This window comes from Petromyzon marinus, chromosome 13 (genome assembly GCF_048934315.1).
Source record: "Petromyzon marinus isolate PM22_M1 ecotype Great Lakes invasive population chromosome 13, UKy_Petmar_22M1.pri1.0, whole genome shotgun sequence".
NCBI classification, from domain to species: Eukaryota; Metazoa; Chordata; class Hyperoartia; order Petromyzontiformes; family Petromyzontidae; genus Petromyzon; species Petromyzon marinus.
Window position 1 is genome coordinate 12523052 of NC_133679.1, and position 22200 is coordinate 12545251.

Sequence of the window (22200 nt, forward strand, 5' to 3'; positions counted from 1 at the left end):
GAGTAGCGCTCTGATGCAGTGTATTTCCCACAACTGGCTCAGTGTTGTACGCAGGAGTTCTGCACATGGCTAGTTTCAGCAGGTGACCACTTTAACCGCTAAACTTATTTTGGTAAAATAATTGTACAAGCGCACGTGTAGCTGGTATTGGATTTCACCTGCTTCTTTGTGTTTTAGTCACTCTCAATGTGAGGATAAATCACTGATTTCAATAATGATGGCGACAATATAATTGTAAAATGGAGAATATAAAAAAAACACAGACAATGTCTCATTCATACCGCATAGTCAGCGAAGGACCATTGCGCCAAATGTGTGACCTCTTGCGATGACATTCACATAAACAGCTCTTGCTGCCATACACCGGTGTCTCGAGTGATTTGTTTGATCCACGCATCATGGGGGCAATGTCTCCTTCACGTATGTTTCTTTTTTATTGTTTAGCGGCATAGCAAGTTATGAATATATCTCTTTCCCATAGTCCATGGGCAAGTTCATTTGCGGTTCACTGTCACAGCTGATCGAAGAAGGCGAACGGGGGGGGGGGGGGACACTGAGTGAATGACTGAGAGGAGCGATCCAGTTATACGGGGAGCAAATTGCTTTATTTTATCTATTATAGCTCAGCGCGAGACCTGACACTGGCGGAAGAACGAGCGTCGGTCGATCGATGCCTTTTTTTGTCAGCATCCACGGGGGAGAGAAGCTGCAACACGGCAATGGTGGATGTTAGCAATGCAAAACGAAAAAAACATGAATATGGCACTCACTGAGCGTAGGTCAACAACGATTAAACTCCCGTCCCGCTGCCTTCCCATTACTGCAGTTGTTTTATCCGTACAGCATTCCCTAATGGCGTGTAAATTGGTTAATGATGCACGACACTGCTCGCTTGTTTCGTGTTAGTAAACGGCACAGGAGTTCATTAATGAACATGAGGAATGCACGGTGACTTCAGTTGAACAGGCCCTGGCACTAACGACACATTGATTAAGATGGCATTACATACATTGAATTGTACGTGTATGAACCAATGTTTTTCAATTCATATATGTTGTCGCTATCTGTCCAGCAGTGGATAGATGAAGACAGACGTTGATGATACTTTTATGCAATGGGTTCACATCGTCCCTGAATCCACTTAAAGATGTACAAATACGATTTTAAAACGAGACAAAAAATATAAGTTTGAATAAAATCGTGGCAATTCATCAAACTGCTGTAGCAGCAGGTCGGATGTTGTATCGAAGTTACTGACCCCCTGCCAAAGTATTGTGGAATTTCCACCATTGTCGCATGGCCGCTGGTGGAGAGGAGCAATTCTGATCGTGTCGATGCTCCGACTTTGGTCTCAACAGCCTGCAGTTCGTGCAGTTCTATATCCGTTCTAAATTGGTGTCCAAATCAACAACATCGATTGCTCCGAAGGTCACCGAGCGGTGACTTGCAGACCTCCCGTCCTCCACCGATGGCTCAGTCATTGGGGAGTTTAAGTGCCGCCTTGGCACAATGGCCCCAACCGTTATAGTGAGGTTGTGCTTCTTGTGACTCCTATTAAATTAGCTTTGACCACACGGCTGACCCCCCCCCTCCTCCACCCGCCACGAAAGAAAATGCACTCACCGGTCTCAGGAGCTCGCTGATGGCACTTGCCCCGAGCTGCCTGTATAGCTTAAGTTGGAGGTGTGCAGTAGATAGCAGGACTGTGTTGTGTTCTTCTTTCGTACGGGTAAAGTGAAATCTGCAACTTCAACTGTGTATTTCTAGAGGTTATTAATTTTAAGTGTGTATGTCGAGGTAGGTTGTGTTGACCCAACTGTGCAGATTTTTTTTTGAGTTGCTATGCCCGCATGTGCATGGGTTTATTTATCCTGGCATGCACACAAATTATAATTGAATATGGAATGGGCCAAACTTCCAAATTGTTACGGAACCAGCTTGGTGTCATTATTTGTAAAAAAAAAATAGCAATCGAGTGCCAACACATTGGTCCAAATCCCAAATGTGACTTTAATAACAAAAATTAAGCGACACTAACAAGAAAATAAATGATATTTTTTTCTTCCTATTGGACTACTGGAATCAAGGTTGCAAAACAAACCTTTTTTAACCTCTTACATGGTTAAATAAAGGTACAATGATCCAAACTAGCCAAATCGCTCATTTCCCATTGATTGTATGCACACATAGCTGGCCATGCCAGGCCATAGCCTCATTGCCTGCAGGAGTTTAGTGTTCTCAAGTCCTCCATTCAGTCTGCTCAGAGGGTAATCCTCCTCCACGTCCTCCTTCACATTGTGCGTCACAGTCTGCACCTGTCCTTATTTACAGCCTGGGCTTTTCCCAGATGCCCCACGTGGCCTCGCTGGCCACACAATGGATGACCTTGCCCAGCGTGAATGCGATTGCGCAGAGCCTGCGCACGGCGAGGCTGCAGGCAGCGGTGGTGCTCGTCCACCCCAAGGGTGGGGGGGGGGCTGAGCAGAAATTATAAATTGGTGTGTGGTGCGTCACTTGACCCACAAACATTATATGATGGACAAGTAACGTTATTGTATCGCAGTTGTGTACAATAATTACGGTAATAGATGAATGACATTTACAATTATTTTTACAGTGGCTTTTACAATAATGAACTGGTTATTTTCTTTACAAGGTTCCAAGTTTTCGCTGATAATTTGCACTCCCATGTGTTTTTTTTCACGAATCCAAGGCCCCTTGAGCTATTTTGGGGCCCGAAACTTCAGCTTGGTTTGCTTATGCCTGGTGCCACCAGTGGCTGCGGCTCAAAACCGGAGTCTGATGAGAAAATATTTCGTTACGCTTAACGAGACCCGTTCTGCCCTTGAGAAACAAGTCTAACAATGAGTGAACTTGTGTGTGTGTGTGGGCATGCGTCTCTCTCACCAGGGCAAGGGAACCATGCGCACTTACTGGCTCCTAGGCGAGAATCCCACGGTGTCAGGTGTGCCGTGAAGAGGTCCTTCGGCACCTCCTCCTCATCTCTCACCTCCTCTGCCTCGTTTGTTATTGCCACCGCCGCCGTTGGCCGGCGAAAGTGGCGCGTGCGGCGCCACCTGTGTGCCATGGAGTGCGAGCGTTGGAAGTTTTGCGTAAGCGAGAGGATGGTGGTTTTTGCCCACAAAAGTATCGTAGTTTCCATTTCGGAAGAAGGGGATTGCTAATGTTGAGACCGTGTAAAATCTCCCGACTAGACTACAGATTGTCGAGAGCAGATGATTTTAAGCCGATGTTGCTCTCAGTGCTGATGTTTACGCACACCGCTCCCAGTACTGATTTGAGGCTGAGTCAACCTAGGAGTGGCCCAGGATAAGTTCAGATTCCACTCGTCATTGATGTTATCCAACGCTGGGAATCAGACACTGTGTTCGTGGTGCAGTGTGCTAAATGAGGTCTGGCACGGCGGTGCGTGCTGTGCTGGTCTTAATAGGCAATCGCTACGGCATTTGTCCACTCCTACAGTCTGGAAGGATAAATGTGGATACTTTATCTATACACACAGTCACACACGTGCACGCATACTCAGAGGTACGAACAAGCCTCCGTCTATCATATACACACAATTTATGGGCAACCTGTAGTGGTTATCCTCTGGCGTAACTGCCTCCATCCACCACTGGGTTAGTACTACCAACTGAGATAACTGCTGCCCCAAGCTCTTTTGAGCAGAAAGACGCTTTGTCTTTCTTTGTGTTTCCAGGGTGAGTGCTCTTGCCGAGTGCCTATTAAGGAAGATGTGGTGTACAGTGAGCGGTGGTTATGACCAGCATCACCACATCAGCTAAGCCTATTATTCATTGAAGGCTGAGTTGACCATGTCCACCGGTGTACATGGTCAGCAGATATAAGCGTATATATTAACATAAACAACACTATAATTGGGGAACTCTCCAGTATTGTAAAGAAATAAAATGTTACTTAGTAACAGTTTCGTAAATAGTAGTTTTTTTTAAATGTAATGATGGACAGTCAAGAGAGTTGAGTGGTGAAATGAAGGCATGTGCACATGCTTACTTCTGTACCGTAGTTAGCCCAGACGCTGTCCGTGTGCAGCAGTGTGAGATGGTTTGTGGCATCTCATAACCGTGAGTGGTGGTGATAGCGTGGGGAGGCCTTCATCCAGCAGTGGATAGACCATGTCTGATACTGATGACGATAATAATATGAATCCCATGTTTAAAACATGAGTAAAATGTATAGGTCAATCTCTTTTTCTGTATCTCCACATCGAAATATGTTTGAGACCTTCAATCTACCGACTTTTCAAAAATTATGTTATCAAGCAGCATTTCATGTCGTAAATTTCGGACCAGTTTAGACTTTCTGGGTCAAAATCAATGGAAGGCCAATAGGTCTAGAAGGTCGAGAAGGCCTTTACATCAATGTCTAAACACATCGTATTTCTATGTGGAGATACAGAAAAAAATGTTGTTTTGTTTATTTCATTAACAATAGTACTTAGTTACGCATATTCAGTTGCATTTAGCCGAAAACAAGTTCATTAGAAAAATTCACGTTCATTATTTTAACCATGATATGCCACATTGCCACTTGTATACATATTTTGTGGATCCCCTTCAAAGGCCAGCGCTCTCCTCATGCATCGATACATCACTGCCAGCGATTGCATAGCTCTTGGGAGCAGCCCTGGAAGTCTTCAGCATGAAAAACCTCTGAAGTGACCTCACCCCATTCGCTCCGACATTCTCTGTCTTCACAACGAGTATTGTGCGTTGTATTTTCCATGCAGGTTGTTGTGCTACACAGCAAAATAAGCTTTCAGAGAGAAACTCCCCCCAGTTCAACACGATAATTTGATTAATAATTGATTGTTGGATCGGTTTGCGTGAGTAAAATGTGTCGTAAATCCCGCCTCCACCCGACACAGACAATGAATAAATGTGTCAGGTCATGAACAAACGTGCCATGTTATTAATATTTCAGCGCACCGGTGTGTTGGACAGCAATCCACAACGTTTCAAAGTTCCGTGCAACGTCATCGCTGCAGTTGCATGAAATGTGGCAACTGAAGGAGGGTTTAAGACACATACTGCATGCATTCGAAACCCAAAAGTAAATTGTGAATCATAACATCGGTCGCAAACGCCTATGCGATGCATTTACTAAATTTGATGGAGCATCATTGCTGCTTCGCCACAATGGCTCACAAGGTGCCGAACTCATACTGACAAGGCCGCTCGTGTTGAATGGCCATGGTGAAGTATGTGACTCTGCGTGTACACAACATTTTCGGCAGCCATGAGAAACATCTAGATTTACTTTTAGCTCGGAGAGCATTCCGTTTCTATCGTCTCTTCAACTCCAAATAAAGTAATTCCACGAATGTTTTGACCGAACCTCCTATTTAGTCATACCTTCACAATATTAGGCAATCACTATTCATATTGTGCAAACAACTTTTGGTTGATATTGTCATTCTTAGAATTTGTTTATCGCTTGTTGCCATATACAGTATATTTATACATCACTCACATAACTCAGTGACACGAACGTACTTACAAAGATGGAAAAGTCTAAAATAATAAATTTAACGAGTAATATGTTTGCTGTATTAGAATGAACACCAATAGACAATCAGTTGTACACAGATGGGGCACTGTGATTATGGCCTTTACATTACCAGAAACCAAATGCCTAACATATATTTATGCAAGTAAAGCGATATTTTATTTTATAGACTTATTTTTAATCGATCAGAGTTATTGTTTTGAATGTGGTTTCTTGAACAATAATGTACATGTTGTAAATAAAATATGGCTATAAACTGATATATGTATCCTGAGTGTTTTTTTACTTTCTAAAAGGATGTGAAATGTTATTTGATTCGTAATAATATTGCCATTTATGTGTTGAATAATGGGCAACACGGGTGACAACCACTTGCACAACATTGCTTCAGAAAAGGTTTTTCTACCATAGATTACAAACATACTATCAGATTGTAGAAGAAAGCAAATACAACTCAGGAGATGTGCTTTCACCACGCAATTCAGTGACAATGGAGGTCGTATCATGAAAATAATATTGGAGACATAACATAGTTATTATTATCCTGGCATTTAATAACATGCAAAAGTCATTTGGTCTTAATGGGCTCACAAATGGCGATAAATACAATTCATGCACAAGTGTCTTGTATGAATGCACGTGTGTGTTGCAGGGAGCTAGCTTAGCCCTTGAAGCCTCTGGAGTCTGTCAATGGACAACGGTTTATATTTGTCGATAATGAGCAGGGGTTGTCTTTTGGATAGACTTGTCCTTACCATGTGAATGTGGAATTTCCATCACTTGATTAACGGCCACAAAACGGAGATGCGCACTGCCCAGTCCTAATTTCATCCGGGAGAAACGGATTTAAATTTACGTTACTGAATAAATTTCCAATGCTTCCTATATATGTGCACGGCGTGTAATTTCATGGACATTTTTCATGAAAGATCTCCCACTATGCAATTCGTATCGGTTGTACCTTCATATAAAGGACATTCTTATTTGGAGTTAGAAGCTTAGTTAAGTTGAGCTACGTTAAAACAAACTAGGCTGCCACAGGACACACGATGCAGACTGGATATTGAATAAAAGTCTATATTTAGCCTCGACGTTCATGGATATCTGTGAGTGGCGTGTGGTGAGTATCGCGTGCTTTCTAAAAATTGCCGGCTTAAAATAAATAATCATCTACCGTTCGCTGGGAACTGGAAACCGGACTGGCCTTGTCAACACGGAGTGAGTTCAGCTCCTTTTAATCGAAATCTGTTATCCACGCACAAGCACATTCAATGCAGAGCTAGGCACACACTGGATGACGGGTTTTGCGACGGTTAATGACCACACGTATCTAAAGGCAGTCATAGGCGATATAATTGATGTCATTGTTAGTCCTGCACGGCTGTTCTCTGGCCATAACGCCTGCGCCAAGACGTATAGCGAGAGAGGGTGTGATTTAAAGCACACTATAACAGCCTTTTTGGCAAGCGTTGAAGTGTGCATTCTTTCTATTACGAATGCACGTTCCTTCGTGAATGGGTCTGTGAAGCAGCGATGCTCCTCGCCGTGAGCCCGACAGCGGCGTGCAGCTCGTGCCTGAACGCGGTTACCGAGTGGCTCTTCATCTCCAACGCTCGCTCCGCCTGCTGCCCCGACCTCCTCGACGCAGCGGGCATCACCCTCCTCATCAACGTGTCACGGCTTCAACCCTTCCCGCCGGAGCCGGCCCCGGGGCAAGGTCAGGGGCAGAGGGTCTGCATCCGCGTGCCCGTGTTCGATGAACCCAGCGAGTCACTGGGCCCGCACCTGACCCCGTGTGCGGATGCCATCGAAGAGGAGAGGGTCCGTGGCGGACGGACCTTGGTCTACTGCAAGCACGGCCGCAGCCGCTCGGTAGCCGTGGTCACGGCATATCTCATGCGGCACGGGGAGCTCTCGCTGCGGTCCGCCTTCCAGGTGGGGGCCACGAGAAACCAACTCCTCCCTCCTGCCCCCCCCCCGGGACTTGTGTTGATTTGATCACCGGACAGATTGACTAAGACAGGAATTGGTTACGTAATTTGTGTTTTAGTGGCAGGGATCAATTTCTATCGAGGTCTGGTACCGGTATTGTGTTGAACTTTGGTACATCTTTCTGCACAGTTTTGATAGATCACCTCCGATTAGCACGGTTGGCTACATACAGTGCTTAGGAAGTTCAACATATGGTACAACATCGGCTGACTGAGAACTATGTCAGGGTTGGTCTGTGGCAACGGCGGTAACCGTATCGCCAACCTCTGATATTGGGATACAACAATATTCCCAATATGTTTAACCAAGTGTGGCTTATCCATGGATTCGTACTCAGGATTTTCAAATTGTCAGCCCATTGATTTCAATTGGATATTACTACCCAGAGGCATCCAGTCACCTCATTTTAAATTAAATATGTTAAATAGATGGGTATGGAATTCTTAACAGCCATCTTCCAGGACAGGAATCGCATACAGTATACAACTAAATGTGAGAGTGATAGGGATGGAATGGATCTGACAAAAGTGTTTATCAAGCTAACCTCCACGAATACTCATGACGGGTGGAATTGCCTTCCATGACTTGATGTTGATTAACAACAAAACTGAACACAAATTGTCAAAAACACTGCCTTAGAGGAAATATAAATGTGTATGATGTGGATTAGGGCAGTGATTGCCACCCTGTATGCACGTTGAACTTCATTCGCACCACACGTAGCCAACCATGCTCATCAGAGGTGCGGGGGAAGGATAACCAACTAAACACAAAATGCAGTTTTAAAGAAATGAGCGAGACAAGTTCAACATAAAGTACATACATCGCTATGGGGAGTGGTTCCTGGAACTCTTGCAGATATGATGTTTTTTTCGCTAAACACCATATTTTTTTATTCCGAAAATATATGTTTTTAGGCGGGATATTGGTCCATGGGTTCCAGAAACGTTAGGAACTACTGCATCGGAGGAAGATGCAGCCCAAAAAACGAATGTGTGTCCCAAATTAGATTTCAGCTTAGTTAATGATATTAAAAAAAGACTTTGACCATCCTCAGGAGGACTCTAATCACATCACTGCAGTGACACATTAAAATTCCAAGACAAAAATCACGACAGAATCCCTCGCGGTGAATTTAAATACTTGTTTTTCATCAAAGAAGCTTAAAACTAGTGTCAGGCAGCCCATCACTCAGCCTAGCTATCTTACCTATAAGACAGTCCAGTACCAGTCCATGCCACGGACATGGCAAATCCTCGTATAATCTACAATCCGTAATAGAACTGCATTGACTTAAGTTTTGGTGACTGTATTTTTTACCTAGGTCAAAGATCATAGCTCGTACGTATCTAATCGTAAATACCATATGCCTCTAGTTCCTTCTAGTCAGAGTGAGCCCCTTATAAGACTCTACGTGACAAAAAATGTATGTGGAATGTGCTGTGACTGACAGACTGATCCAAAGCCGGAATACAATTTCTTCTACAGTACAATTGTGGACTGGAGGGCGTCCGAATGAGTACCCTGTCTCTTCCTCGTTGCGTCTCCCCTTCTCGCCATCGGCTTCACCCCCCCCCCCCTCATTTCTCACTGGCTCCTCGCTATACGTTGGGGATGCGTCCCTGGTGAACTTCGACGCTAGGCGAATCAACGAGAAATCTGAATTAGTTACCATGGACTTAATGATATCGCTTTAGTTAATGTTCCTGGGGGTAATTTTTTGGTCAAAATTTCCAGAAAAATATAACGTAACGAAAAAAGTAACGAAAAAGATACCCGAAAAAATATATAATAGGGGTTTTCCCCTTTTTTCTGGCAACAAAACTGAAACCTTTTACAAGGATTCATGTCTGCATTAACCACAATACCTGCAGTCAAAATGCAAACAAAAAACATACTATGATAATATATGCATTGTCCTTGAAACTGATTGGTCCACACCAAGGGACGGCTTTTTTTGAGCCTCGACCCAATTGGTGCTCGACCAGATGACGCCAAAAGGCGTATATTATCATAGTATGTTTTTTGTTTGCATTTTGACTGCAGGTATTGTGGTTAATGCAGACATGAATCCTTGTAAAAAGGTTTCAGTTTTGTTGCCAGAAAAAAGGGGAAAAACCCTATTATTACATTTTGGTACTGGCAAAGGAGGTCTAATGATGCCAAAAAAAGATGTTATAAAAACAAGTTTTAATGAATAAGTGAATACAGAGTACTCACCGGAGATGGTGGTGGACATTAGAGGCCTGGTGTGGACTGAAGGGGAGTTGAGTTACAGTATGGCCAGCGATCTTGTAAACACTGAGAATTGAGAGCCCGCTTGGAAGACCTGTGGTGTATAGTGCATCGTCACGTACGCTGCGCATGCTGCTGCCTTCTTTAATTTCAATTCTTCAAAACGACGTCGTGAATCGATGAGTTTTACACCAAAACACATTTCTGCGGAGGGAACTGGTAGGAACTTTGGGTTGCTCGGTCAATGGCCGGGGTCAACGGCAACGTGGTGTATTCCGCAAATATGCCCGACTGTGAGGGCGGGCACAAGCCGGCGTGAGTAGGTTAAACGTTGAGTTTTATAAGGGCACCACGGGGTGACCAGCCCCTCCCCACCCAGCCACACCCCTCCCACCCCCCACACAGCCCCACCCTCCCCACCCAGCCCCCCCACCCAGCCCCTCCCCACCCTGCCCCTCCCCACCCTCCCCTCTCCATCCAGCCCTGTGGGCTGGTGTAACCAGGAGGTTCCTACCAGTATTACGTTCCATAATTCGCTTGTGACGCGACAATGAAAGAGCGTAAATTTGAGCAACGTGAATAGCGGACTTGCTGTAATGTGTTTTGTTTTGCTTGTTCCTCTCTTGTCATCGCTACCCGCAGAAGGTGAAATCGGTGAGACCATCCGCAAGTCCCAATGAAGGCTTCTGGAGACAACTGCTGCAATACGAGGCTCAGCTGATGTGTGGAACAGAGCCAGTGGCTGTGGGGAGCACTTCTGGAGGACCGAGGGACACCCTGGCCTCCCTATGATCAACTTAGCAGAGCATGAGATAGCAATGGGGTGGGGGAAAGTGGCGAGCAGTCATAAATGTCGGGCATTTGGATAGTTTATGATGTTTCTGTTCTATATGACTGAGAGAATGGGATCCAACAGTTGTTTTGTGTGTTGGTGTGACCAACTTATTTTTGCACATGGAGCAAGGCAACCCGACCCAAGGTTTGCACCCACAATCCAGTGGTTTCTGACTCGGTGTACCCGACACTTAAGAGAGGGAGAGACACCAAGCTCAGGAATTGAACCCAGTTCCTCGGTGGTGCCATTATGAACCACCGCAGAGACACATAGAACCATAGATTTAAGAATATATTGGTGTCTCTAAAGCTATAAGAACATCCTTAGAAAGAGGAACACGCAGTTGCAAGGAATTAAGCCCAGGATCTTAGAAATGTAGTTTCTCGCTATGTGTTGCTGACAAGGCCACCTCACAGTCCATTGGGTTTAAGAGTTTTACAAATCTACATAACCCACAAACTCTTGCCCCCCCCCCCCCCAAAGCACTGTATTACAGATGTGTAATTCCACACCTAACTATAATAAAAACAGGCTGGATGAATAATGCCGATGTCAGCCCTAGTCTAGCGTATGTCTGATACAACTCTATTAGTACCTATTCTGTGGCCTTGCAAGCGTTGCAGCATTCACACCACCACGATCACCATCCCCTACCCGTCCCGTTTTACCAACATCCAAAATAGTTCGGCTTTTGGTGAGAGCGGTGCACCACTAGGGTCCTGTTGGGAATCCAGCCCCGTGACGTCTCAAGTTGCATTTCAGAGCAGGGCTGGCATAACGCATTGCAGATACAGGGCGTTTCAGGTCGACGCTCCATACACACATACGCGATGCACATGTGTGTGTATATATATGAGTGTGCAATAACAGTGTGTGTATATATATATAACAGCGGTTCGCATACTGTGCTACAATTGCGACAACCTGGGTTTGGTGCACAACATGAGGAGCAAGCAGTGTCCGGATTTGACTTGGACTGTGGCAGCATTCGGGAGAAAACGGTGGCGAGGTATACATTTGTCCCAGCTACATTATTGCTGACTCCTTGTCTGCCAAGACTTAGTAGGTGCTGCTAATAGCACTTGACACGTATGATATTGCCAAATGCTCAATAATAGAAATGACTAAACATCACAATGCAACATCCTCTGAAAAAAGACATCCAAACGACCCAGTGAGGTTTTGTTGGGTAAATAATTGTCACTATTATTAATGTTACTTTATACCACCATTTATTCGGCTTAATGGGAGATCTTTGTATGTATATGTAAGCGTTTTTTTGTTTTTCGTGTGAATTTTTTTCCGAGTGCATGAAAGCACATTTGCTGGGCTGTGCAACGCTTTCAAAAGCACTAGAGCCACCCGAAGTACAGACGTCATATTTTATATATTGTTGCAGCCACATTGTGGAATTGTTCATCATTATCTTATCTTCACACATGCCGCGGAGGCTTATTGCTCATTTAATTTCACGGCGTTTTGTGCGACGCACACGCGACACACCAAAACACTCCACGGTCAAACGCAGTGAATTCGTTGTTCTTATTTGACGCCCGATAACACGCTCAATTATTGCCGCGTACACATGCCGTCAGCGGTTTTAAAGTACTGTAGCTAAATGACCAATGTATACATTGGACGGACGTGTGAAGTGCACACACGCTAATGGTGTAAAATTGTTACGCGAAAAAATGGATTACTGCTTTTACTTTACAAACAACCGGATATAACAAGGAGCATTTATCAAATTGAACAAATTATCTATAAATGTTTTACGCACGTTTACACAACTCAAAAGGGTACACTGCATGTAAATGTCACGCACAACTGTGTACTGCTGTAAAGTAAAGGGGTGCGGGAGGGAGGGGAGTTTTCCATGAGTGCTGAAGAAACCCACTGGTGCACAAAAGGAAAACAAATATTCTCCCACGCAGTCAGACAGCTGAGAACACATTTTAGGGTTCGTTAGGGATACATAAATGGCATGCTTAAAACTGATATTGCCAAACTTGTTTCATAAAATCCATGTTAATGATCATAACAACAAGTTGGGGATACACCGACTTTGTTTTTCTCAAAGGAGCAATGGGTGGTGCTTATCCACCACGGCATCAGCGAGGAAATCACCCAGCGGTGGAAATGTCACATTTCTGAGGCATGAATATATAGAAGAAGTTTCAAATTAAATGGACAATAGTACTCTATACACACACTCAACAGTTCCTTGCAAAAATGCTATTCTGTAACGACGCAATCAGTAACAATTTGGATTACCGTTGTATTGCATGGCGATGCATGCGCACAGTTTTAATCGTAACAACGAACACGAACTAAGCCGACAGTCGTCATAATTAGCCTTCAATTTTCCCAAGCTCAGCTGCAGTTACAACCATTACTTGACGTGCAATCTGAATTGTGACTCATCGAATTAACCCTGTTTGTGATGGAAAGCAGGCAGGCTACATATAATCATGTATATATAGGCTTTAACATAGTTTCAACTTAATATATTTTCATTTAGAAACGTAGAGGCATTCATTGACGAGATTTAGTCCCATTTAAACACTTAACGTTTCATTCTATAACATATTGCGCCATGTCCTACATCATATTACTTGAAGCAATATATTTTCTCCGGGCCACCATTAAAAATGGGGTATATTGTCAAGTGAGCTCTCATCTGGTTATATTATTTTATTATTACATCTATACTGCATAATTCACCATCAGTCATGTTCTATCTACTGCCACTTTATACGGCCTCACGGGCGCGTTCTCTCCGATGGCTGCCACCCCATTTGCAGGCCTACTAATTGGCCACTAAGGGTCAACAATGGCAGTGGTCCACAGCATACGTTACATTCATCAGGAACATAACACAACAATCATCTAGAGCCATAGATCTATCATTGGGCAAGGGACTAAAGAAGGATCTTCTCGAATGTCTCACGAATCAGAAGACACGTGAAATAATAGGGGTGTACGCGGTGCTTAATTTCATCCTGAACAGCCCGGAGCATTATTCCGGAAATAATTTTTGCACGCCAAATTCATCTCAAATTATGTTGTCCTCGCGATACTGTGGCGGGGTGTAGGAGTATAGAGTACAATTTAGTATTATGTGCTAGTGAATTATACCGATTATTTTATTTATACCTCAAACCAGACTAGCAGCTTTGCACAACCTAACGAGTGATAAATGAAGCTCTGATTGTACCTCGGTGCTGGGTGAGATAAAAAAAAGAAATAAATCAGCAAGATGGAGGTGGATTGGACACGAGGTGAAAATGGACTTGGATCAGGCTGCAAAAGAGCATTCATGAAAAAGAGGAAGATGGCAACAGCATAAAGCAGACCAAATAAAAAAAAAGTTTGTTGGGTTGTGTCAGGGAGGACCTTATATATGTGGGGATGGGAATGGAACAAGCAGACGAGGTCATAAGAGACAAGAAGCGGCGGAGGAAAGTGCCAAGGTAAATCCAACTGCAGCTGATGGGAATAAGACGAATAAGGAGATTGGTAGTGGTGCACGAATGCAAACAAAAATATATCGGTATCATCATGAACATGGTTTTAGAACGAAAACATTTTTCAAGATAACGTTTGGACAATGGCCGTTCGTTATACTGGCAGTACTATTGTCATTATAATCTGACTACTAACAATGCGTTCTCTTAGACTCTAAACTAAATCTACTTTTATCATTATACCATGTAAGGCCCACTGAGCTATTTGGATTTTTTTCAGAAGCGACCTGACCGCAAACGATAACTCAACGAAGTGGCTCGTGGAAAATTACACCAGCCAAATATTCTAAACGCATATAATAGAGATGTAATAGATTAATATATTTTTAGCAGAAAGGAACATTGCACAAAACGTTACTCTGGAAATAAAATTTTCTCTTATAAGGCAGTGTTAATGATGATTTTTTTTGTGTTGCATTGTTGGCTGTGACATATCCTGTAAATAATGGTAATGCTAATTCATTAGCACTGGCATTTCACGAGTTATTTCCATTCCGTTATTGTATTAGCACAGAGGGAATTTCCGATATGGCAGTCATTTACAGGAATATGATTGCTGCAAGAAACACCATCTAAACTTAAGCTGTACTTAATTAAGTTGTATTTTATTTTGACAAAATACTTTTAGGAAAATTTTGAGTTCAACAAAATTAAGTAACAAATCAAAACGCGAGCGCATTTTAAGACTGGGAGATCCGAAATCTCCTAAAATATGAAACGAAACTAATAGTACGTGACTCCAAATGGATCTGCAGACATTGTTATCGACAGGGGTGATTCATCCATGTTCACCACGTTTTTTAACGGATAAAATACGTGGTCACTAAATTGATCTCATTGCTTTTTCACAGATTAAAAAAAACAAAGTCACGCAAACTCGATGTATCCGCAATAATTTTGTGGATAACAGGAGTTGATTTGAGGATAACAGGATAACTCCTCTGAACCGCGAATTTACTTATCCACAAAACAAGCACCCACATCAGACGTTTTGTTCACGTCAATGCCTGCGGAAAGGCCTTCAAAAGGGGGAGCTTTAGAGAGCCCCCCCACCCTCCTCCCATGGAGGGTATTTTGGTCTACTCTTCCACCCTAACCAGACGTCGCTGGATAAAAGTGGAAGCACCCACACGATTCCCCGCGCCGGGGAATCGAACCTGCGACCTCTGTACAGCACGTCCAGTGCCCTCACCATTACACCACGACAACATCTGACTTGGTGATTCCAACTGGCAGGCATCATCAATTTTAGAAGCGGCAAACTCTAAAGTGAGAAATTATTAAAGGCAAAAGTCAGTGTTTCCCTGCTCACGTGAGTGTGGGGGCGCGGCCCATAAACACCAAAAAAATTGGTGGAAATTCCACATTCATATGGCGCGGACCACATTGTGTAAATGTACCGTAGAGCCACACCAATCATCATGCAAACGCGTTTGCATGTTGGACTATTGCCAATGCACTGCTGATGAGGGCTTCCCCACGCCGCGCATGTCTTGAGGATTATTTGACCATACTTCACCACGCTGGTCTGTGTGAATTGAAGGCGGTGAGGGGGGGGGGGTGTTACGCATCGACGTGGGAGCATACAAGTACAGTACAACAATGGATTTTGCTGCACAGCGTAAATTGTCCGTCACTCAAGTACTCTTATTGTGCATGTTATCTTCATTTTATGGTCATTATTATCACTCTATTGTTGTACTGTATCATGTTCTCCGGTACGAAACGAAGATTAAACCCGATTTAAAAGATTCTGCTTCATTCATTGCCATTGCCTACGGTGTCCGGCGCGGCATTCCGCATCAAACAAAACGCGATTTTTTAATCCGTCACATCACTCGGCAACCTCCATTTCAATTAACACCCACACTAAACAACATACCAACTTAATATTTTATAATTATCGTTTAAAATTATTTGTAAAAAAAATATATGTAACGTTTACTTTTATTAGTCACAATAATAATGACTTTGGATGCTCGGGGATCGATTAGCGCGCCTGCTTTAGACAGAGCGAACAGATCCCGCTCAAACATGGCCACGTTTAGGAGGTGACCAGCTCACCTCGCCCCGTGTCCCCTCCTCTCCCTGCAGCGAGCAACCAGCGGCGTCTCTCTCCGCACGCACACACGCAGCATATACCATGGAAGTCCCCGCTAAGCACAAGGGGAAAATGATAGCCTCCAACGCACTGGACGCTAAGGATGAATTAGAGGAGGTAGGCCCCCCGGCCTCGGATAGTTTCGCTACCGAGGAAGGCGCGCCTCGCCCGGCCGAGCTCGGCTGCCTCGCCCGGGGTTCTGGGACCCCGCTCTCGGTCTCTCTCGTCGCCCTGTTTATTGTCTGTTTTCTGTGTGTTTTTTTGCTTCGCCTAAAGATTCTAAGGTATTCTAGGGACTCTAAGCTAGAGTCTCGTTGAGTTTACGTGCAGTGTATAGTACTGTAGGAATGCCCGGAGTTCGGTGCTTGATGGGTACAGTACTGTGTGGGATGTAACGTGAAGTTTGTATTGGTCGCGTTTTGTTTTGAGCCACTGTGATGTTTTGTGCCGTGTTTTTCAATTGTTTACAAGCCCAGGTCGCTCTTGTAAAATAATGTTGTCTCGGTCGATTATTACCTCGTTGTAAATAAAGTTAATTACGTACGTGCGCGAAGTAGTGAACTTGCTCCTTCAGAAGGCGTAAGGGTGCGAGTTGAAAGCATGGTCTAGGGTTAATGCAGACTAGTGTCCCTCTGGGGTGGATAGATTGAGTTCTAATTTGTGGTAAATCATAATTGGAGATCCCGTGGGGAGACTGGACCCTGTCAAGTAAATTTCCTCTGCTGGCTTTTGGGCCACAGAAGCCACCAAATAGCATTGGTTTAAGAGGCCTGGCAATTGATGAGACTCAGAAAGTCGAAACCGTAGAGGGTTACCCTACCTAAACATGTAAATAGAGAGTATTCGTTTAGAAGGCCCATGAGCAGATTGACCAAACTGTTATTTACATGGAGGGACTTTTGTTTGCTCATTTGAATGTATGTGGACATTTTCATAATCAGAATCTTTATTTAGACTGGAGGAATCCAATGAGCTATGAAGCTCTTTTTCACAGATGTTTAGTTGCTGCTGTTATTGTTTGTATTTTCAAAGTTCGGTTGGGGGTTATCTTTGTTATTGCTCCAGGGTAAGTAAATTGAGTTGCCACTTTGTGGGAAGTCAGCAGTGGTTATCCCATGGAAAGATTGGCCCTGCCATGGGAATGCGTAATTTCCACCACTTTCGAGGTTCTAAAGTTCAATAACCACCTCCCCACGCCCATTCTCATTTATTTGAGTCTGGAAAAACTTTTAAAAAATTATTCTGGAGGGGTGGGGGAGTAATTTTTTTCATATTTTTGTCTCTACATTGCAGTTAATCTGAAAAATTGGGTTTTATAGTTTCATAACTATCAAAACCATCGGGCAGTTTTAAGGGATGGTATTTGCCCTACCAAATTTAATCCTAGAGCATTTATAATGAAGCTCTGTATAACTTATAGAAAGCAGCTAAGAAGTCAGCAGGTGGTGCATTGTCACGGGGAGGCATTCCTTGTTTTATTGTAATTGTTGAATGTTTTTTTAGCAGACCACTGATTGATATTGGACTGTTTTGTGACAAAGGCATGTGGGGAGTGTTCCTTGCCAGAATAAGTGGGTGAAGCTGATTGATTAATTTCTGCTTATTGTTTGTGAATGATCTGAGCCTATTTGTACATCAATCAACATTAATTACAGAAATATGGTAAAAAAATTGGGTCATTGGCACTAACCCAACCCCAGTTAAGCATATAATTGGAGAAATAAGGGCATTTATACCAGTGGTGGTCACTGCCACAAGGTGGTCGGTGGTTTTACATTACAGACAATGTAACTGAATAATCTACAGTCTGGCTGCTAATAATATGCTGTTGAATGTTCAGAAAAAATACATGTGCATAATTTACTTTGTACTGGGGATTTTTTAAAGGGTGACCAGATGACACATTGTCCAACAACCCATTTAAAGGGAACTTATATTTCAGGAGGTGTAATGTCCTGGCTAGAAATCGTTTTTATGGTGTGTACCTGTCTAGGCTAAAGTATAAACTCCTCCACTGCTGGTGTTTACACTTGAGAAAACAATGAGATGGGGAACTAAATATGAGCCACTATCAGCTTTGTCATGGACTATGTTAAGAAACAATTGAGCATTAACGATTGTGTGCCCACAGAAGCTGGACCGATGCATGGCCACCGTCACCTCCATGATCGTCAGTGTATCAGAAAGGGAGGCCAACGATGCCCTCACTGCCCATGTAAGTGATCTTCTTCACAAAGAGCAACAGCGAATTTAGCTCGCACAAAAGAGTGAATTGTATTTTGATTTAAAGCTTTCGTGACTGCAAGGATTCATATTCTTGGTTCTTTCGGTAAAGTCACATAATTGTTGAATGTTTCTTATTGTTTTATATTTTTATTATTTTATTGTTTCGCTTCTATGTGACTTTACCGACAGAACCAAGAATAGTGAATTGTATGTTCAGAGGTCTCCATTCCACATCCAGTTTCCTCCCCTCATGGCCCTGAAAATTCTACTCTTGAGATGTACCAGTATATTCAGGGCCATGGTGGCATATGTCTGTTATAACACAGCACCTTGGAGATGAGGTTAGTGGATCATGCAAATTTGTGAAATTCCAGCATCTGCTAGGCTACATATTGGCTAGAGGAACAAAGTACAACATGTGCATTTGTGGTTTGCATGAACTTTTGAGTATTCAATCATATTCCTTGTTTTTCTCTGGGTACACCAGTTGCTTCCCACATTTAGAATAATACTAAAAAGGGATTAAAATATCTCGGGAAGAGTCATTCGGCTCCGTGAGGCATTCCTGGATAAATAAAATACTTTATAATAAAAATATTCCATCCTACCTTGGCAGACATGTCTGTATGTGCCACAATGCTAGTATCATTGATTTGACCTTTTGGTTCACCATATCTGCTGTGCAAAATTTATGAGAATTCCATGAATAATTCATCATGCTTGGCCCTTAATGACATTGTCTTGAGATGCAGTCCGATTTTGTAACTTTATAAATAAAAATTGTATATCGTATTCATAACTAGCGGTTGAATTATGCATCGATTCGTCAAAGAATATTGTTTCAATGCTTTTCGAATTTTACGTTGTATGTAATGAGTAGACGTGACCCATGCAGCCGCTAGAGGGACAACTATTCACACAGCAATGATGTAAAAAAAATCGGGGTCAATAATCCACTGTTAAGTTATGTTTCGCAGGGTCTGTGTTGTAGACCAGTTTGCGGATTTTCACCTTGTGCAGTTTGCATGGGAACATTTCACCGAACCATCATAAGCAATTGTATTGCACTGTGTCCGTGTGTAGGTATGTAAAGGAGCACCACAGCATGAGGAGACGTGTCTCGGGCTGACGGCCATCATCTTGACTGACCCAGCCCAGGCTGCCAGGGTAATTACTCTTTCACCTCGACCGGAAAGCGATAATTACGCTGCGTTGTAGCTTAACTTTAGCTACTACTGGTCATTTCGTTGAGGTCAAATTACACAAAAGTGCATTTTATGGGATGGTGTTGCAAACAATGCATACGTCTCCGATTAAAAACTGACATGAACTGGGCGTTTTTTCTTCTCTCTAAGCGATTCCACAACCCAAAGTTAACAATGCACAGTTTGGCTACGTTCACTGCAACGTGAGAAGTAAGTGCTGCCCTTTCCCTACCCCCCAGAACCCAACCAACCAACCACGTCATCCCGCACTACCCTGTGGTTGCTGGTAAGTTGGTTGGTTGGTTGGCTGGCTGGTTGGTTGGTTCCTGAGAAGTATGGAGATAACTTTGTTGTTATTTTTATTCTAACTTGGGTTGTATCAGAATGAGAGTCTATATGTCTTAACAGTGACGTGCTGCTATGCAAATTGAGATTTGAGATTGAACCGTCTGCTTTGGGCAGTGCTATCGGGACCTGACCCTGGTGAGTCGGGATGGACTGGGGCTCGTCCTTGCGAAGGTAAACCAGCTGCTCATGGAGAAGTTCTTGAAGATGCACGACGTGGCCAGGAACCAGGTGAGAGGAAAAGGCGGTCGGAAGATGCATCGTAAATCAAGTTTATGTGTCATAAATTGATCCATGGTGGCATTATATAAACATCACAAATTTGGATTGTTGTAAATTGGACTTTTGTAATTTAGAGACCACCTGTAATTGTCATTAACACTGCTTCCTAATATTCAACTATATAGGAGGCTAACATTGGGCACCAGGCCTTCAACAGAGCAGAGAGACCACCTATATAGTTATACAAAAAAACTCAACATATTCATCAACTAGCACTGCCTAAAAATAAATAAAATATTGGTGAGATTGTGGGCAATGGCCCTTCTTCATAGCACATGGGCATAGATATTTTACATTTTTATTTGGTGGCCTGAGAAGCCTGGGAAATATCCACTGAAGTTGATATGAACAGTTTAGAAATGACAAGCAGTTGAATATTAACTCAGTCTAAACATAGCCCTACTGAGTCAAACGTTCATAATCTGATGTATATTAAAAGTAATCAAATTTCAAAAGTAGAACAGCATTACGGGAAAAACATTATTGGCCATTGCACATTGTTACTTTGAAGGAGCTCTATCCTGGGTGCTGTCTTACCTAAATGCTGGTATACAGAAGGCCGTGACTCCTGTATATTTGGAGTTTGAATGTTCTCCCCGTGGTCGCTTGGATTTTTCTCCAGGCCCTCCTGTTTTTCCCTTTCACATTAGACACATGCATTTAGAGTATTTGGCTGCTATACATTTGCACGTGACAAGCCACTTCCTCGAGCTATCGTTTGTGGCCTAGTGGCTTCTGAAAAAGAGATACATAGCTCAGTGGGCCTTATCTGGTAAAATAAAAATAGTAGTTAATAGTTTAATAGTTAGTAATAAAATTAATTCTTGCCATTCAGGATCATGATTTGATCCAGGAATCAATGTTTTTTTTACATTGCGGTTAAGTGGCCTGCTCGTGGCTGCAGGCATCACATGAACCCATTGCGTACAAGCTAAAGATATAAAAGCATAGTTTCTAAACGCACACAATTTAATGCATGTATTGTGAGCTTAAGAATCAATATGAATCAATGTATCGATGCATTGTTACACTTCAGTTCATTCTACCAAGCTATTGTTTTGGGTCGTAAGGTGGACATTTATCCTAAGTGCTATTTAAATGTGCCTGTTTTGGAAATAGTAGCCGCGCAGGCTGTTGGCGTGCAACGTACACCAACACACGTGCTAACAATTAACTGACAAACCCCAAAAGTAGCACTGTTTTGACTGTAGGGTTAATGTGTTATGGCAGAAGAGTGGGGAAGGTTGGACCTTCACAAGTGAAACATTGTTGAAGTGTGTGACTGAGTGGTTCAAAGCCAGGAGTAGTGCTGCCTGTGGGCCCAGCACAGTTATGGCTAAATATAGGGAATGTGAAAAGCAACGCTTGTCACAGATGTTTGTAATTTGGGCAAAAAAAATGGAGCATTGCATTCTAACCAGGAGTCTCAGAATAACATTTGTCATCGACGTCAAGCGTACAAAGGATTCTGTATTTGCCACTGTTTGCTTGAAAATCTCGTGGCTGTGTTTTTTAGCGATGTTAAAAGTTTTGCCACTTTAAGGAAATACAATATTAATTGAGCAGTGCTCCATTCCTGCTAGAAGCCATGTTGAGGGTTATGCAAATTAACTTGCAAGGTGGTGTGTGTTTGCGGTGGGAATGGCTGACTGAAACAAAAGATCCTTTAAGTTTAAACATTTTTATTCCAGGTAAGAGTGAAATATTCTGACATACAAATATCAGTCATAATTATTGTAACAAAAATTATTTCGTAGTCATTACTACAATTTTGTGCTTTTTAAATGTTTTTTGTGTGTGTGCTTGTTTTGGTGGTTTCTGTTCAAAGCTGATCAGCAAACTGATCAGCTGTGCAAAAGCACTGTTTTGCATTGTTATCATTGTATGCCACGAAGATTACAT

At 43.0% G+C, this 22200-nt stretch overlaps 3 protein-coding genes and 1 long non-coding RNA gene across 12 annotated transcripts in view; 3 read left to right on the plus strand and 1 right to left on the minus strand.

The window, feature by feature from the left end:
- LOC116942041 (atrial natriuretic peptide receptor 1-like) overlaps positions 1-5810 on the plus strand; it is a 55585-nt gene extending 49775 nt beyond the window's left edge. The window contains exon 22 of the mRNA XM_032953579.2: positions 2911-5810. Coding sequence (XP_032809470.2) covers positions 2911-2976 — 66 coding nt within the window. The 3' untranslated portion in view covers positions 2977-5810. The remainder of the gene's footprint in view (positions 1-2910) is intronic.
- LOC142924435 (uncharacterized) lies at positions 510-7238 on the minus strand. The gene is made up of 2 exons (XR_012941658.1): positions 7140-7238; positions 510-3077 (listed from the first exon to the last, which is right to left on the minus strand). It is a non-coding gene; the product is annotated as an uncharacterized LOC142924435 (long non-coding RNA).
- On the plus strand, positions 6488-11167 carry DUSP28 (dual specificity phosphatase 28). 3 transcript variants are annotated; one of them, XM_076066883.1, is made up of 3 exons: positions 6488-6768; positions 7079-7485; positions 10420-11167. In XM_076066883.1, the coding sequence occupies exons 2-3, from the start codon at positions 7084-7086 to the stop codon at positions 10567-10569; spliced, it is 552 nt and encodes a 183-aa protein (XP_075922998.1). In that variant the 5' UTR covers positions 6488-6768; positions 7079-7083; the 3' UTR covers positions 10570-11167. The 3 variants fall into 3 exon arrangements, with proteins under 3 accessions (XP_075922998.1, XP_075922999.1, XP_032809479.1); XM_076066884.1 differs by having other exon boundaries at positions 7082-7485; XM_032953588.2 differs by having other exon boundaries at positions 6488-7485.
- A 4807-nt stretch (positions 11168-15974) lies between these two features.
- The window catches only part of INTS3 (integrator complex subunit 3), a 44753-nt gene continuing 38527 nt past the window's right edge, over positions 15975-22200 (plus strand). For 2 of the 7 annotated variants that reach the window (XM_076066878.1, XM_032953584.2), the window contains exons 1-4: positions 15976-16456; positions 18372-18455; positions 19550-19633; positions 20134-20247. In XM_076066878.1, the coding sequence (XP_075922993.1) occupies positions 16283-16456; positions 18372-18455; positions 19550-19633; positions 20134-20247 (456 nt within the window). In that variant the 5' untranslated portion in view covers positions 15976-16282. Of the gene's footprint in view, positions 16457-18371; positions 18456-19549; positions 19634-19910; positions 19958-20133; positions 20248-22200 lie in introns of those variants that run through there. The other 5 variants (XM_076066880.1, XM_032953587.2, XM_076066879.1 and 2 more) reach the window with 4 other exon arrangements.